Raw genomic sequence first — 19,656 nt, 5'->3', positions numbered from 1 at the left:
TCTAGCATTGGTGTGGGCTCAAGTGCTTAACAAGCATTTCAAATGCATCTAAAATACATTTTGAATAACTAAAATAAATTCAGAAGGGGGCAAGTTGTTACATTTTTATTGGAGCAGATTGTTACACATTTTTTATGCTATATTTTTTTTACAATATTTGGTCCAAACAACATTTCTCAACTGCTTTGCTATGACCGGCTATGACTGCTTCACCCAACGGTTCTGTGCATCACTGAACAACATCCTTATAACATAAGCAATCAATAATATACCATCAAAACTGTTACATTTATTATGTATTTCTGCAGAATTACCTGTTTGTTATTTATTTAATGAAGTATGAGTGACCCCTGCTGGCATTATGTTGCATCTTTCATCATTAATTTTGAGACCCTGCCCTTCCCCCATCTAATAAACACTTCTCATGCAAAGATGTGATGTGTGTGCACGCGCCTGTGTGGAAAGCTACAGCTTCTGAAGTGAAGAGAGAATATCACTTCTAAGCAACGATAAGCAGAAGTATGTGTGTGAGAAAATATAATATATGCTGTTATATATATATATATATATATATATATATATATATATATATATATATATATATATATATATATACATATATATATATACATATATATATATACATATATATATACATATACATATATATATACATATATATATATATATATATATATATACACAGTATACACACACACACACACAGTGTATACACCTTTCCAACGTGATTACATAATATGTGAAGTGACCTAAGGGCATCGCAGAGCTAGTGCAAGATGAGCATTTGTGGTTAAAAATATATATACTTTTTTTTTTTTTAATGGTTAAAATGGAAAATGGAAAGTCGTTTCACTAGATAAGACACATATTCCTCAGCTGGGAGCGTGAAGAGCCCTTTGAAGCTGCAATGAAACTGCAATTTAGACATTCAACCTGTTGATCCCCATTGAAGTCCACTATATGGAGAAAAATCCTGGAAGTTTGTACTCAAAAACCTTAATTTATTTTCGACTGAAGAAAGAAAGACGTGAACATCTTGGATGACATTGTTATTATCAATATTTTTTTTTTAAGTGAACCAATCCTTTAACCTATGTGCCTAGACAGAAAGCGACTTTCAAAAATAAACCGACCTTTAGAAATGTTGAGTAAAGTAAAAGGTGACAACTAGCCTAAGTCTAACCCTACATATCAGATTGAAGAGCTGTTTTGTTAAAGAAATATGCGAGCCCCACAAACACAAACATTCTCTATACACATGCTTTCCACTGAACATCAAATCTCCAGTGTACAAAGACAGCGTTATATGCAGGGGTTTATTTCTGTGAAACTTCTGCTCTGCAGTTCAGCTGAACAGTAAAGTATAACCTCAGCGGCAGAGCATTTTGCATGTGGTAGCTGTCTGAAAGGGACCAAATACCTCATGCACGTCTGCTCAAATTCTGGTCATGTATTGCGCTCCAGTGTTTTTGAGGTACAATGTATAATAAACGAGTCTGTGACAGAAATGACAGATTGTAGTGTAGTGCATCTGCGAAAGGCAGGATTTTGGAAGCTTCCCAACTTAAAAATGGAAAGCTGAGAGAGAGAAAGAGAGACAGAAAGATAATGACATAGAGCGAAGCCAGATGGAACGGGAAAGGAGAGGGAGGTGAAAGAGTAACATGCAGTAAAAAAGGGAAAGGGAGAGAAGGGGGAATAAAAGGAAAAGAAACACGGGCATGCAGGAAAATAAGGAAGTACCTCCAAACAGCAGAAACTTTGGGGAAGAATAAATGTCACTGTTCCAAAAAGACTGAAGCCATATTAATCTCCTGTATAGCCTTTTAAGACCACCGCACATTAGAGGAAATAAGCCTAGCTAGGCTGCAGACCCGTTCAATCTTCCCCTCGTTCCTTCGAGAATCTTTTGAACAGCCAAGGCCCAGTGCAATAAAGAGTGATTGAACATTGCTTGAGAAACCACCCATGGAAGGAGCTGGTTTACATTTTAATTATATCAAACAATAAAGCTGGAGAAAATTGGTAGAAGCAGGTAAAGGCCGCAATTTACTGCAAGGCAGAGCCATTTACCTCATCAGACTCTGATGGCTTTTTATTGATGTTAAGGGCATTGCTTTGGAGAAGAGTGCTGTATAATTATACTACATCAATCTCGTTCAGACAGCACCATGGTATTTGATGTGATTGAAAGTATGGAAATTGTCAGCAGTTGTTTTGAAAAGAAAGATTATTCCCGTTTTTCCCGCCAAGAAAGTGAAGCTGTTTTCTCTACTGAGGGCTTTGGATAGGCAGTTTCTTTTAAATTATTTTTCTTTCTCTCTTTCTCTCTTTCTTGCTCTCTTTCATTCTCTTTCTTTGAATAGATAGATAGATACTGTAGATAAACTGACATGTACATGTAGTTCTACACATGTAGATTACATGTAGTTCTACACATGCAGATTACAAGTAGTTTCATACTTTTAATATGCTGATGGTAAATAAACCCTGACCATTCCATTCTTTTGCCAGAAGCAAGGTTACATGTCAAGAATATGGATGAGCAAGTACTTGCCTCATCCCGTTTTTTCCAGAAACAGTTGCTTGAGTTAGAACATCCTTATACGACATGCTGATTGGTTGACAGATTGATGGCTGATGGGAATCTGGCTTGTTTGCCCTCTGCTCTTGTACTTCTCAGAGGCTTATATAGATCTCCAATCTCCCAGAGCGTGTGACACATTAGCGATACGGCTGTCTCGTGATTCTAAACGACAGTGCTTCGAGCTGTTGGTTATGTTAATTTGGTGCTATATTGTCGATACACATCAAGGAAAGGCGGAAGTGTATACAGGCCTCTTTGACTGGTTGTGGCCTTTAAGCCCCATTTTTAACACCAAGGTGCTAAACATCCCCATGGGGTAAGTCTTGACCCCCCAGAGGCAGTCATGTCAGGCTTCATTCTGACACAAGGCTAACCGCACCAGGCACTGCCAGACAAAGGTCACGGTGCATATACAGCACCTCCTTTCCTTGCTGCTTTTCCTACTGGGAAAGAAGACTCTCTGTAATATTCATAAGGGTTGCTGGGCTCCCTGCAGTTGTGGGATTAAACAATCCAAACATAAAATTGAAAATGTTTGTCAATTTGCTCAAATTTCATGACAGCTGAGGGAATCCACAGACGGAATTTTCGATGGGGTTTGACCAAAACTCTGATAGGAGGTTAAGTAAAACAAATATCTAATGATGAAATTTGATTGGATGAGACAGAAGACCAGATGATGCTTGGCTGGGGTGCATGTGCGCCCGACAGCACCTTCCTAAAAATGCCCTATCCATCCATTGTGCCTTTTTTTTTCTTCAATATTTCAATACAGAACAGCTGATCGAATTTTGAAACCAAAATGCGTACCTCAATTCCAACTAGGGCCGCACAAAATATTGCATGCGATTTATCATGCAGCCCTAATTCCAGTCCAGTTTCAATCCAGTTTTAAAATATAATTTATTCATGTGATTTCAAAGCTGAATTTTAGTATCATTACTCCAGTCACATGATCCTTCAGAAATCATTCTTATATTCTGATTTGCTGCTCAAAAAATACTTTTTATTATTATTATGTTGAAAACAGCCAAGTAGAATTTTTTCAGGGTTCTTTGTTTAGAAAGTTCAGAAGAACAGCATTTATCTGAAATAGAAATATTTTCCAATGTTGTCTTTATGATCACTTTATCAATTTAAATCATCCTTGCTAATAAAAAAGTACTAATAATAATAAAAAAAGCTTTTTGAAGCTTTTGTATAGTCTATATTTACAAAAGCTTTTTATTTCAGATTAATGCTGAGTGTGTGTGAGAGAGAAGGTAGTTATTTTAAATGCTAAAAATATTTTACAATATTACTGCTTTTGCTGTATATTGGATCAAATAAATGCAGGCTTGGTGAGCCGAAGATAATTCCTTAAATCATACTGTTCAATACCTTTTGACTGGTAATGTATATCCCTGACAAAAAAGCCTTTATTAAAATATGATATTTTGTATATGATATAATATGATATTTTGAAGTTGTCCTGTACACCTGGTGTTGGTCATAGTAATGGAGTCATTTACCTCAGCTGTCAGAACATACAAAATAACTGCCCTTCCCTGGATCCCCTGTGGTATCTGAGCTAACAGATAGCATTGTGTTTGGCTGGCAATAAAAACCTTCGAAGTTGCATCTAAACAACTGTAACACATTATAAATATCAATAATATATATATATATGTATATGTATCTTTTTTTTTTCTATACTAAAACAAACAAACAAAAAAGATTTAATAACTAATCTATCTTAATCTTTTTGTGTATTGCAAAGATACTTTTTTGTAAAATCTGGCTTGTAGATTTCCAAATGTCTAAGGTGGAAATCAATCAAGTGCTTTCATATGCTGCAGTCCATACTTGCAATACAGAAATGCAATAAGACATGGAAATAAAAGATCATTTTTAGATAATAAAACAAGTCAACCAATAAGGGGGAACAACAAATTGGTCAAATGACAGGAAGGTAGATCTGCCAACATGGCATTCAGATGAGTGGACTGCGTGGCCAGTGAGCCTTACGCTAAACCTACTGCTGCAGGTTGAAGACCCATTTGATGTGTTGATAGTGCTGTGCACAGGAAGTGAAGCGAAAAGGGCAGAGCATGCAGTCTCATGACAGGTTAGCGCTGGTGTCCCTTTAAATCTCATGCACAGTGCACCCAGATGCAGCACCTGGCTCCTGCATGTACAGAGTGACAAAAACTGGCCAAGACGTTTGATCAAAGCAAAAACACAACCAATTAATCTCTATTAGTCCAAAACGAAATTTTATTTCATAAAAAAACAAACTGCCTCATCATCATAGTTGACGTCAGATTGCGCAGTAACAGCATTTGGAGCATTTCAATCTGCAATGCAACCAACTGAGTGTCACAGCATGCCTTCAACAGGTACTTAAACAGTCCGTATACTCACAAGAAATCATGCGTAGGTTGGCAGACTGTGACACAGGCAACTGTAACATTAAGCATTTCACATTTAAGACGCAATTCTCCAATCATTAATGCTGTGCCATGTATTATTTAACCTCTTGTAAGACTCTTATACGTTTTTCGTACAATGGTTGATCTGCATTGCTGAGGTTTCTTAACCTGCCAGCTCTCAGAGGTCTATTTCTAAGAACTGTCAAAACATCAGTCGACACATAAAACGTATAAAAATGTGCAAAGCTAATTACATTTAGGTCATTTAAATCACATATCTGCCATTTAACAGCCACTTTTCTTTAACACACCTCACAGTTCACACCTGGAGCAGCCTGAGGTTCAATGGGACAGAAGAGGAAAGTGAAACTCAGCAGTTCATAAGAATGCGATTCACCCCTTTAATCGTTTTTTAACGGTTAAAGAGCTTTAAATGCTACTCTTCCCATTAAAACAAAATGTAGCTCTAAACTGTCAAAATAAGAAAAGGAAGCATTCTTGAGATGCAGTAATTTTGCTTCTTGTGGTAATATGAGTTCCTTGAGGAGACACCTGTCATTGGTAATGGCGTATTGGTATTGATATGGTATGCAGAATGATATCTGGAAGGGGGCTCCAACAGGCAGCTGTGGTTTCAATATCAACACAAGATGGAATTACTGACAGAAAACCGAATCAGGGCGATACCTGACAGACAGCAGTGGAATATGAGGCCCTACTATTTACCTCAGGGGAGCACTTAACCGCCCGTTCACCCAGAACACACACACACACACACACACATATATGTATAATTGTTTTTTTTTTTTAAGTGATATACTTCTCATGCTTTTTTCAACAGAATTTTCTGACCTCAGACTGTAGTGTATCTTTTGTCCAATAGCAGTTTATTATAGACTATAATTAATACACTTTTTTTGATGATTAGTCAACATATTGGTAAATGTTGCAAATGTAATGATTATCACATATATAATTTAACCAAACAATGTACTAACAATATGTTCCTCAGATCATTTCATATTCAATTTCAAGTTTGTTTTCATGCGTGACAGAATGTGGTGATGTTCTTTTTGAGTCATTTAAGGAAAACAAGACCATTTTAATTCTCATCAGAAAAATAATGCATATGTATAGTCTCCTCTGAGAAAACAGTATTCTCTGGCACATTCTGTCGGGTTAGCTGAAGAAAGGTCTTAAATACACACATTCATAGTCTTTGTATGAACCCACAGTCTTTCTAAGGTTTCTTAAAACATCTAATTAGACAACTTTAGACACATTGTACTGAAAAAAAGACTCAAGTTCACCTGAAACAGAGAAAATATTCCATCTGAAAGGACAATTCCAGTGTGCGCTCCATGATAATGATAAGGAAGGTATAATAATCATTCTATGTGGAACAAGAGGGAGATGATTTATACTCCTCTCTTCATCCATTTGCATTTTATTAAGTAACTGCCTGCCTGTAATGGCCAGACAGAAATTAAGGTACCGAAGATACGAACTTTAGGTTAAGCATCATTACAACAAGAGAGATGAATTCTTTGATGAAGATGACAGCAAAGAAATCCATTGAGCGCACCTTCATCAAGGTCTGCATTGATCTTTTGGCACAGAGGAGCCGGGGATATGCATAAAAGTCCTGCAGTTATGGAGCCTGGGAACAGAGCCATTTCATCAAAAACATGAGATATGAGTTTACCTAAACTTGTAATGGCATGCCTGGCTTCAGTACAAGGTCACATGTCTCTCTGGATACACCTCAACTCTTGGCTTTGTTTTCAAATTAAGGTTAGTTGAAGGCGTATGCTAATTGCTTTTTGGAAGATAATGCTCCCTCAATACTTCTTGAGATCAATACAGCTCACCTGCACAGTGCGGTCCAAAATATGAGTGTGGCAGACTAACAGTGTGAGAAAACCATTAAAACAGGCTCTTCTGGCATTAATGCTGGGAATTTGTATCCAAATCTCTTTCGGCAAAACACCTCGATCCAACCGCTCACTTCTGCCTTACATTGCATCTCTCCAAATTCTAGAGCTGTATCAATAATTAAAAAATTACAAGGTGCTTCTTTAGAACCTTCATACTGCCATTTTTTTCATAAATTGAATAGAAATTATGTTTTAATAGTCATTTTTCATAGACATTATTCACAGGCCAGAGAATGTATTTTTTTAAAAGTTGGAAAAAAGAAAGCGTTTGATGATTTTAAATCACTGGTGAAGGCAAAAAGAGAAAAGGCACCACTGACAAGTAAAGAGGCTATGTCAGACACTGATAAATCGGTTGCCTGACTCTGGCGAAAAATATTGGATAGCAAAATGACAGGCATAGAAACTAAAGAGAAAGAGGAATTTTTGAGAGCTGAGTGCAAAGAACAGCTGATATGACTAATATTTCAATGGGAGGATATTGTAGAAGAGATAAAAGGCCTTTTTTGTTATGTCTCTTCACAATTCTTCATTCACAGACAGTAAGGCAGGAAGGTTGGGTATCTGAGCCAAAATTTTAAGAACCTGAGTGTGACATTTCAACCTTTTTTGGGGGCAATTTTGTATAGAGAAGGAAAAATAGATAAGTAATATTTAAAGCTATGGACCATGTTTACTAGCAATAAAAGAAACAAACTGAACCAGGGAGATGAAATCAACTGAACAACTCTAATATGCCTAAAAATACAGCAAGGGCAATCTTAGGGGAATGAATTAAAACTTTCCCTGATTTTCCTAATTAAAACTAAATGACCACATAAATAATAAAGGATAGAACGTTCAAATGTTTCACTGAAACTCGTTAATATATTACTAATCATTAATTTCTTTTTTAATAATGTTAAGACTGTGGACTGCCAGTGTGAATCCTAATGAGTTTATAGAAAACAGATGTCCTAATTCCTGTAAATTACTTGTCTGAGACCCATCGTTCCATACAATACAAGTACCAAACTTAAAATTAAATAAAAACACCTTAGTATAGGGACCAGTTCAATAACTAGCTGCTTATTAGCATTCCTATTATTAATAGCCTGTTTATTGGCACTTATAAAGCACATATATTCTGCATGACCATATTCTACCTAATGCAAAAGTTGTAGTAAATGGTTTATTAATAGCAAGAATCGGACCTTAAAATAAAGTGTGACAAAATAAATAAAAATAAAATAAAAGTGCTGATGCTTCATTCTCATAATATTAAATTGGGTGCTAAAACAACATACATTATGTGAATATAAACAATGCTTTTAATCATGCAATATATTTTTTTTAGCGAATACCCTCTTTTATCTTCTTATAGAAAGCCCATGTAATGAAAGCTGTGGTGTGCTGTGCTGGACTGTATTCTGAGACTTCACTTTCAAGCAGGCCTCTATGCTTTCTGAACCAATCAGTCATTCTGACAGCAGACCAGAGGGGTCTTGCCCATGTCTCAATCAACAGACAAGAGAGGCGTCACCATAAGACTCTTCAGCAAGATAATATAGAGATATATTTTACATCTTGTTCTGTTGTTACTTGATATCTTTGTCATCTAGTTTTGCTCTTACAATTTGTTAATTAATGTACACACTGTATATCAGTGTTATGGTGATAAACGCCTAGACAGCCACCGGGACAAAACCACAGGCTCAATTTTATAAAACACTGCGTTCAAATTAATTCCAATAATGGCCCTCCAACTCAGCTAATGTAAAACAACAAACACCACAATGCTTCGCTCCATTGTTTGCTAATTTCAACTTGAGTTTTATGGAACAATACATCTCTGTATAATTATTCCAGTGTGCATTCAGATAACAAATGCATGGTTTTAATATACAGTCTCTTACTGAAATACATTAGTGCTCAGAGTCTGTTTGGGTAGAATGCTGCAGAGTTCATTCATACATATTTCAACTACTGAAATATACACCACTGGCTTATTAACACACTGTACGCTTGCACAGTGTATCATAAGCTATGCTACAGGTTTTGAAAATGCACTTAGGCAAATAGATTAATACTCTATATACATCTAATAGGAATGAATGAGGCCCTTTCTGAATTCAGCGTTCTGAATTGTCTGCTAACTGTTGCAATACGAAACTGGTGTAATGTGTTTTAAATCAGGTTGTTCATTGACCTTATTAGTAGCTAGCATCAATGTGAGAACACACGATTCCCTCCACCGACTCACAGCTTAAATGTGCTACCCCTTGTCACTATCGGTTATGTATGTCATTCTCTTCCATTGTCAGACTGTTAGCAAACATAAATATGCAAAACATATGTCACATTTCCCTGCTGATCACATTTGATGGCTAGTCTATAGCAGCTTCAATATCTATTATAAACTGCCAAAGAGCTAGTCAGAAAATAAATAAATAAAATACAGCACCGAATAAGAGCAGCAAGCAGATAAAGAAGCAGACTTTTGCAGCTGTTGTTCTGTGTCAGTTTGATGATATTACATGATGTAAGATTAACCTGTTAACCTGCACCCCCATTTTGGGACTCACAGCTGAAAATGACCTACCCAATGTAAAATGGTAACAGTTCCTGACAACAGTGTGCTATGCAGACAGTGTGCTATAGGGGGGCTTTACGATCCCTCATTCAGAGTTGATAATACTCAAGAAATTAAAAAGTTACAGATATTGAAGTGCCTTGAAAAGAAAATACCACACTGAATGTTTTTTTTCCCTTTCATATAAATACATGAAATAAGTCCTGGAGCAATCCAGACGAAGTACAGAAGTATAGATGTATAGACTTCAAATTTTAAGACGATATCACGAAAAAAAAAATCATATTACCCTTTTTTTAGCATTTATATCAAACAGGAAACACTGGATCCATTATTAATCAACTCACTGAAATGACACGTGGAAATTAACCAAACTAACCAACCCTAAAGCAGTTTTTGTTAAATGATTTTAAATTCAACAGTCTTTTAAAACATCTTAATTGCTACTACTCTAATGATATGGTCTTTAGGAAACTTAATGGCCACATAAAAAATGCATTAAAATCACAATATTCAAGATCACCAGTGAAATCAATATATTGCCAAGCCCTATTGTAACCATGTAAGAGAATCTTTTTAAAAAGATTACTGACCTTGCCACAGTTCTGAATTGACCAGGAGTATGTATAATGTTCAAACTGACTACAAGTATTTGCCTGAAAAATATAGATTATGTTTTTAAGACCAGGGATAATGAATGATTAGACAGCATACAGTACATCTAAATTTACTCTAATGTTTAATTCTTAATGACTTAGGGTTATTCTTTAAACAAGATCAAGGAGGTCTAAAACTAGATTATCCCTGAGAAGAAAGATTTAGAGTAGTCACAGCATGATGTCCATGGCATATATATTTACATATCTATTTCATTAGTGTACAACCATTATAATCATCATAGACACAAACACCTGCAATGAAGATACTGCAGTACTAATAAGTTCTTAAGATAATGTAAAGTTCAGTTGTGGTTGATTCATGCTGGTTAAGCAAGGTATGCCAGATCACTACAGTCTGCGCACCCTCCACAACATAGTACTCAGAACTAGGACTTTGTGGCATGAAAATTGCACTGAGCACTTTTTGTATCTGTTTGTGCTGTTACATGAGTTGCGTAATTCTTTTAGTGAATCTGCCACTAAGGCATTGCATATAGCATTCACAGAAGGCTGAAACAGAACAAATGTAGGTGTTATTGGGGGAGGATGCTCATGCATCTTTCATAGTCATGCACATTTAAACAGCAATACCTTTAGAGATCAACCACCCTGATCTCCATAGAGTACTACATTACCACACTAGTTCAATCATTAGCTCTGGCCCAAAACCTAATGAGAGGCACACTAACGATACCTGTTCCAAAAGTAAAAACAGCAGATAAAGTGAGTATGGGGTGGCGGGTTTGGGTTGTTTGGTTTCAAGCACAACCGCACCAGTTGCATCCCCCTAAGGACAGCCTTGACATAGAATACAACAGTGTAGTTAAACTGCTCAGTAGGTTTTATACAACAAACTATATAAAATATAAAACACAAAACAATACCAAACAAAACTGAACAAGACAAGGACAAAAACAAAATTCCAGACAAAACAAAAACAAGACAAGACTAAATAAAACAACAAAACTAACATTTTTTAAAAATTATTTAATATAAATAACTTTATTTTTGTATTTTTTTATAAGATCATTCCACTATTGTCCTTTGAAATTGAGATACAATTGATTTCACCAAGTAGTTTGGTACAACGAACACCACAAAGTGATCTGAACATTTTAATAAAACCCTGCTATCATAATGTTGGAGTAGGATCTGAACATCACAAACATGAAGGCACACTCAGAGTCTCTGCTGTGGTGGAGCACTCAGGCTTTGATCTGAGAATAGAGGACAGGAGACTGCTGATTCATTTCCTCTTTCCGTGTGACCCATTTTCCTGCAACTCATGCTACAGCGAGATTGCCTTACAACCCTTGGACCCTACAAACACTCCTTCCTGCGGACACAAGTGATTGAATCCAATTATTTCCTAATCCTTTTTAGCTCCATGTTTATGATTCAAATTTATACACCCTCACAGATGGACGAGCCATGAACGCCGGCTTAGGTTGCATATTCCGACTCAGAATCAGGGCTTCGAGCTCTCCCGATCCAGCAGTAATTAAATCCAGCGCCTTGACAAGTAAGAGGCCACGGCGAGACAGAAATAATTGCAGCCTTTGAGATATTCATGCGCAAACTGCTTTGTATACTGTGACAGCTTAGCAGGTTCAGCCAACACAAACTTGAGTCTAATTAATTTGAATCAGTAATTTGCATAACTAAATCAATTCTCATAATCACGAGGCGTTTCACCCTCAGCAATAAACATCTGTGTCCTTTGTGGTTTATTACGTTCACCATGAAAAACATAGCTGAGCTTTATGTATGCACGTGTATGTTGAGGAATCTTTTGCAAATGCTTTCTCTAATAAATATTTTACATTTCCACTTTTATTCAAAAATATTTGACTGCATATTTTATGCTAATGTTCCCCAGGGTTTGCCAACACAAGAAGTTCGCAAAGGAAATGAAGCAGTCATGCCTGTAAGTGACGTGTTCTGCAGAGTTGCAGAATTACAAAGGATGTAAATTATTTTCTAGGAGCGACTTGGCCTGGCGTGCGTGGTTCATGAAATATAAACCGCTAGCCACAAGGGCACTGAAACGGTTTAGTATGCGAGTGCAAACATTTGCAACAAACAGTGAAAAGAGCTGAAACATTCAGGTACAAAGCCAACATGGAAGTCACATGTGTGTGAAACAAAAGCTAGGGGGCCAAATATGTAATAGGACACCACCAACAGTGTGTTCCCACAGATCACTACAGTTGTCATCCCATGGCTCCATGTTTCTTGTTCCACCATGTTCCCAGTGTAATTATACTGATTCAGTGCTGCAATAGGAGTGTTCTCTCCCTGTGGCAGCAGAACTCCCCATCTAGTCATACGTACATCTTACATGTTAAACGGTTTCAATCTCCTTCTCCCGCTGGCCAGATTACAGGAAAAATGACATCACTGATCCTTGAACTCATACGAACAGAATATTATATCTAACTGACACTGCAATCACCTCTTATTACATGGCTCCACTGAGCAATCAGATTTTTTAAATGGTGGCTGCTATGATTTTCATCTGTGGAGCAGATATTTTGTAGAGCACTGAGGATCATATAACACTGGGGCATCACTGTCTTTCATCATATGCACAAAATAAAAAAAATGAAAAAAATAAAAAAAAATTAAATTAAATTAAATAAAAATATTTACTGACATTTTTCACCCCCTCAAAATAATCTTATGTTCGTCAGAAAAAAGGAAGTCATACGGGTACAACATGAGAGTGAGTAAACAACCTTTAATTTTTAGATGAACTATTCCTTTAATCCCTTAAAATGTAAATAAATATTCATAATTTCTATAATCATTCCAATTAATATTTCAACTCTGGGACTTTTTGAAATCCAAACCACTTTGGGACAGATTTATTAACAGCTTGTGCCAGTGGAAACACTTTTTTGGTGTTAAAATAGTACTGTCAGGATTTAGTAAAGACAGGCAGTGAAGAATTAGCGCTAAAATGTGTGGACACAGCTATTTTAGCACCTGAGCTTTTTGACTATGCATTTGTAGGAGTTTCCCTTTCAGACACACAATTTATGGGAGGAGAGTATATAATTGAATCATGCAACCCGATTTACTAAAGTTTGCATTTGTCAAAATTAATGGTATTTGTGTCATTATTTAATGCCCCCAAAAAGCATGTCTTAAAGCAGGTGCTCATTTGCGTTGCTCCTGGTAGATTACGATGATCATCATGGAAATGGAAGTGTTCATAAAGGTGTGCATTTTTATTAAAAATCACTCACAGAATTTTCCCCTCCAATCTGCGCTTTTATGGAATTGTCCTCTAACGCTAATTTGCCGTTTAGTAAAACTGGTCCTTTAACAATATTTTCTTAAAGTACCCCTTAGATTTTAAGTTGATATTCCAATAATTTGACAGCATAATAATAATAATGATAATGATAATAATACGTTTTAAATATTTTTCACTAATTATAGCAGTATAATTACTGCATATTATTATTGCAATAAGAGTCTGAAACACACAGTCATGTAGACTAAAATAACCATATATGTTTATTTAAACCAATTGTGCAGTTCTATTTATTTACTTGATTTAAAAAAAAAAAAAAAAGATTTCTTTAAGCTTTTCTTTAACTCACAAATCCCCTGCAGTTCCCTCACAAACCTTTGGGAAACCTCTAGCCTGTTTTAACTCAAACCAATTTTCCATAGCCATGTATTTGCATAAGTATGCTATATAAAAATTAGAATAATGTACAGCCATCCGATGCTAATTGTAAAACAAACCCCAACAGGGAGATCAAAACACCCCATGCTTTGCATTACGGTCTTGATCACTCTTGCATAATCAGATGATAATGACCGGCTGACTCTACATTACCATTACTATCAGTAACAGATTTACAGTTCCCTCAAGAACAAGTCATTTGAGAAAAAAAAGAAAATAATCTGTTGTTCATTTACATTTATTTATCACGGTGAGTCTCATTTGGTATGCACTGTATGTGTGTGATCTGCACGAGAGCCGTGTTGTCCCTAAGTTCAAATATCGTCCTGTGTAAGCTGACTGACAGCTGAACTGATCCCATCAGTTTATACAGAGAATGTATCTCACACTGTCAACTACCCAAGCTAATGAAATCGCAATGACAAGGCTGACTCCGTGAGTAATCTAATATGATATTCATGTAACTGAATAAAATCTGTGTGCAGATCGTATCTGTCATTGTTTGTCTCTGGGCGGGATCCTGTCCCGTTTTACATACACTGACAAAGGAAGGTGACAGACACATAGTGAGACAATCTACTACACTATGTTCTACAGTACATCTATGCTATGCTAAACAGCATGGGGCCTGATTCGTTTCGGTAATTAGTCCTATCTCATATCTAATGCGCCCCAAAGCTAATGACGTTGGAAGAAAATATTTCCATATGGCATCTTTTCATATTCATATCTCAAATTCTCCACTTTGCTGATTGGAGACTTCAATAACGGACACGATACTGTCATCTTCCTCCCTTGTCAGAGCGATTAAATTCATTAAAAGCTCTTCAAGTAATTGCGGCTCATCTACAGCAGAGCAAATATTCAATTAATATAGACAATTTAATAACTGTGATTCCCTCAATCCAAAGCAAATAACCTTGATGCATGTCTGCGCCTGATTAATTGGTTTTCTATTCTGAGGTCATTTTAATTTCCTTTAATTATTCATTAGTCCATTTATCATGCTGTGGAGAGCCTGGCAATGTAAACTCCACTCTGAATGAAACTCAGACACGTATGGTGTGACTTCAAACACACTCATCAAGGACTACAGTCCAGTACGACTGAAACCTCTATGGAAAAAATATTTGTCTAACATGTTCCAGGAAATCAGAGGACAGGGTTTTTTCTGAAACAATCTCTAAAGACTGATCTAAACTTTTTAACTCATGAACTATCCATGCTGATATATTTATTAAGCAAAAATCTAGTAAATGGCTTTAAATGTGCCGCTAAAAACAGCAATTAACCTTTTTTTAGTTTAGGACAAACCCTTTTCATTAAATTGTTTCAGTGTGAATTGCTATTCTTTTAAACTACAGATAATGAATGCAACAAATTATTTAATAAGACTTGACAAGAAGACAAGAGTGCTTTGGCCAAATTACCATGCAGTGAATTATTATCCTTCCTTTCTCTAGTCATTGACTGTATGAGTATGAATCTCTGCCTTCAGTGCCGCCACATGCACGACCTCAGTTACCCACTGCTGATGCATTTGAAGAGAGAAGATACATTAATATGTAAAACATGCCATCCTCTCTCTATTGACAAACAAATGATGGCACTTTTATGTGGTTAGTTGATGCATAATGTGCTCATGGATTTTTTTTTATTTTTTTTTTTTATTACAAACAAGCAATTTCTGAGTGAAAATGGTTTCTTGTTTCTTCCAATGTATCTATAACTAGTTCATTTTTAACCGTCCTGCATCTCGAATGATATGAAGTCAAAGCTGCATGTATACTAATGATAAAAATGCTGTTGGAGTTTAGCACGACACGATGAAGGATATCAGCTACAGTAAAAACAGCAGCGGAAAATAGCGATTCAAACTAAGCACCATAATTTACTTTCCTAACTGTTCTGAATCTAGCATAACCACCGACCTAGATGCATTTTTTTATTTTATTTTTTTCTCTAAAGTAGCATTTTCACAGTTGATCACAGCATTTTGACACTAGAAATAATGTTTACTATTCCCAGGCAGCTCACCGCACTGACACTGTTGCCACGCAGACATCACATAAGACATGGTTTACCTTTCGTCCGCCAGTGTTGAGCCTCAGTGGTGTCAAGAAGGGATCAAATATCATATGGCTCGTCTCAATGTTGACTGGAGACTGTCTCTTCCCCACAGAACACAGATTCCATGCAGAATTTACAAGCCCCCAGAACGATGGCACTGCAACGGGAGAATGTACACAGTGATGGTTTGCAGGACATTCTTCAAACAATCATAATCATTTGTTCATAATAAGTAGTCTTGTATTGAATTTATAATAAATGAATGAATAAATAAGAGCCACAAGTGGATGTAATAATTATAAAGCATGAGAAAATATGTAATCTTTTTAAATAATCTTTTTTAATTTTTTTACAATGGGGATTTCAAACAATTAAATTAATTCAGCTATCCCAATGTCTTCTGCTTTAAATACATAAAACGTTCCTTACAGCTAAAATAAGTAGCACCATATAAAAATTAAGATGATTAAGGGATATTAAAAGGTATTAAAGAAATTATATTACTTCAAGGTATGCTGTTATTTCAGATAGAGTGCGTTAATATAACTACTAGCAATCACTGTTACAACTGTAACACTATGACTTCTATTAATTTCAATTTTAGGATCTAGATTTTCTTATTAGAAGTCTATTAATGGCTACGGCTCACAGCTACGGTTTCTTATACCAAAAGAGGCCAGCTAGATTTGTAGCAGTGCGTTATGAAGGGAAATGTTAGAAATGTTACAGCTGCCCCCGGTCTCCCTATATCATAAATCTTTGATACTCATGAGAAAGTCGGCACAACAATATCCCTCTATTCTTTTAAATAACTTTACTCAACATCCGAGTTCCAGCAGCCCATGACATTTTCAAGCAATTTAGACTATTTATACGAAGTGTTCGCCTTGGCATTTTCACAGCATTGTGCTACATGCACCTCCACCTGACAACCATTACATCAGATGATTGGCAGCCTGCAAAACAGGATTCTTTATTAATAATTTATGAGCAGTCAGTGGTGTGGTTAAGGACCTCCAAGCTTGCATCTTCTATCAAGTAAAAAAATTTTCTTTTTGTATGCAGTGGTGTGATTTATTGGTTAAAAAGAGGGGTGGGGGGTACATTTGACTGATAGCCTGGTTTATGTATTTTTATATTTCAAGATTTATATATAATCACAATGTATGGTTATTTTGAATATTTTGAATATAAATATATTCACATTTCTCGTTTCATACACATTTTAAGACAAAAGTTACATTTACTTATTAGACTTAATCATTACAGTAATCATCCTCATAAAACATATTTTTCCGTTTAGCCATAATAAATTATTTGGAGTTTGCACTTACAATCTAAGCACAGGAAAGGTTTTGTTAATCATATCAAATCAAGGTCAATCACAATGTTATTCACTGACAGAGTACTCCATCTATTCCCATGATCACAAGGTTTGGATCTTATTCTTTGACATAAAAATGAAAGAAAAGACTAGCGCTTGCAGAATAATTAGCTTCCTCTTTGTTACAGCTAAAGCCTGTGTACTGGCCACCCTCGAGGTTTTCTACAGTTCAGGGTTCGAGCGAAGGCATGCACTATAGGACTAAGACGACACACTTGCACCAATTAAGATGCCCATTAATCACTTCCACTCCAGATCTTGCCATAAAATCACAGAGCCTCTGCCCCAAGACTATAGGAGAGTAGCTATGCTCTTACCATAGATAGAATGAAAGAGGCAAAAGTATTCCTTCAAACAGTGCTTCTCAACCCTGTTCTGGGGACCCCAACCACTGCATAATTTGTATGTCCCTCATTTAACACACCTGATTCAGCTCATCAGCTAATAGTAATACAAAATGTGCAGTGGTTGGAAGTCCCCAGGACAGGTTTGAGAAGCAATCTTAAAAGAGGGAAAAGGAACGTGTGGAAAAGCAGTGAGTTTTGAAAACATCCAGTTATATCCCTGGCTATCTTGGACTAACATTAAAAAGTACTGTCTGTTTTGCCAAACAGATTGGCAATGGATACATAAAAAGGAAGTATGGGAAAATAAAATATTGTTACAAAACTGATGCTAACCGCTTGGAAGTTGCTTTCAAATGTTTAACCTCTTCAACCAATCTTTAATCTTGGAGGCGGCAGTGAAACTTCACAACTGTACTACAGTCGTGGCCAAAAGTTTTGAGAATTACATTAATATTGGAAATTGGAAAAGTTGCTGCTTAAGTTTTTATAATAGCAATTTGCATATACTCCAGAATGTTATGAAGAGTGATCAGATGAATTGCATAGTCCTTCTTTGCCATGAAAATTAACGTAATCCCAAAAAAACCTTTCCACTGCATTTCATTGCTGTCATTAAAGGACCTGCTGAGATCATTTCAAGTAAAACTCAGGTGAGAATGTTGACGAGCACAAGACTGGAGATCATTATGTCAGGCTGATTGGGTTAGAATGGCAGACTTGACATGTTAAAAGGAGGGTGATGCTTGAAATCATTGTTCTTCCATTGTTAATCATGGTGACCTGCAAAGAAACGCGTGCAGCCATCATTGCGTTGCATAAAAATGGCTTCACAGGTAAGGATATTGTGGCTACTAAGATTGCACCTAAATCAACTATTTATAGGATCATCAAGAACTTCAAGGAAAGAGGTTCAATTCTTGTAAAGAAGGCTTCAGGGCGTCCAGCAAGTGCCAGGATCGTCTCCTAAAGAGGATGCAGCTGCAGGATCGGAGTGCCACCAGTGCAGAGCTTGCTCAGGAATGGCAGCAGGCAGGTGTGAGCGCATCTGCACGCACAGTGAGGCGAAGACTTTTGGAAGATGGCCTGGTGTCAAGAAGGGCAGCAAAGAAGCCACTTCTCTCCAAAAAAACATCACAGACAGATTGATCTTCTGCAGAAAGTATAGTGAATGGACTGCTGAGGACTGGGGCAAAGTCATATTCTCCGATGAAGCCCCTTTCCGATTGTTTGGGGCATCTGGAAAAAGGCAAAAGTGATAACTAAGTGGCTCGGGGACCAGAATGTTTACATTTTAGGTCCATGGCCTTGAAACTCCCCAGATCTTAATCCCATTGAGAACTTGTGGTCAATCCTCAAGAGGCGGGTGGACAAACAAAAACCCACTAATTCTGACAAACTCCAAGAAGTGATTATGAAAGAATGGGTTGCTATCAGTCAGGCTTTGGCCCAGAAGTTGATTGAGAGCATGCCCAGTCGAATTGCAGAGGTCCTGAAAAAGAAGGGCCAACACTGCAAATACTGACTCTTTGCATAAATGTCATGTAATTGTCGATAAAAGCCTTTGAAACGTATGAAGTGCTTGTAATTATATTTCAGTACATCACAGAAACAACTAAAACAAAGATCTAAAAGCAGTTTAGCAGCAAACTTTTTGAAAACTAATATTTATGTAATTCTCAAAACTTTTGGCCACGACTGTACATTGCGGGGGAGGGTTCATTTCTATCCCCAGCAAATGGCAAAACTGAAAGAAATGAAAACCCTTGGCTATCAGCTTTATTACTCTTTATTACTTTATTACTACTTTATTATCAGCTCTAAGCAGTATACAAAAAACCAGAGGAAAGCCTGGAAATGGTAACATTAATACGTTTTTTTAATAAAGGGATAGTTCACCCAAAAATGAAAATTGTGTCATTAATAACTCACTCTCTTGTGGTTCCAGAATTTTGTTTATCTTTGTAACAC

The 19,656-nt window shown here is 36.5% G+C and overlaps 1 protein-coding gene across 2 annotated transcripts in view; it reads right to left on the bottom strand.

The window, feature by feature from the left end:
• Window positions 1-19,656, bottom strand: part of LOC132122195 (carbonic anhydrase-related protein 10-like) — a 180,639-nt gene that overhangs the window by 72,625 nt on the left and 88,358 nt on the right. For both annotated transcript variants that reach the window (XM_059532168.1, XM_059532167.1), the window contains one exon: window positions 15,972-16,114. In XM_059532168.1, the coding sequence (XP_059388151.1) occupies window positions 15,972-16,114 (143 nt within the window). The remainder of the gene's footprint in view (window positions 1-15,971; window positions 16,115-19,656) is intronic.

The sequence above is a fragment of the Carassius carassius genome, chromosome 40 (assembly GCF_963082965.1).
Source record: "Carassius carassius chromosome 40, fCarCar2.1, whole genome shotgun sequence".
Lineage (NCBI taxonomy): Eukaryota > Metazoa > Chordata > Actinopteri > Cypriniformes > Cyprinidae > Carassius > Carassius carassius.
Note: the sequence above shows the minus strand (reverse complement) of the source record. Positions and strands in the feature narration are given on the sequence as shown.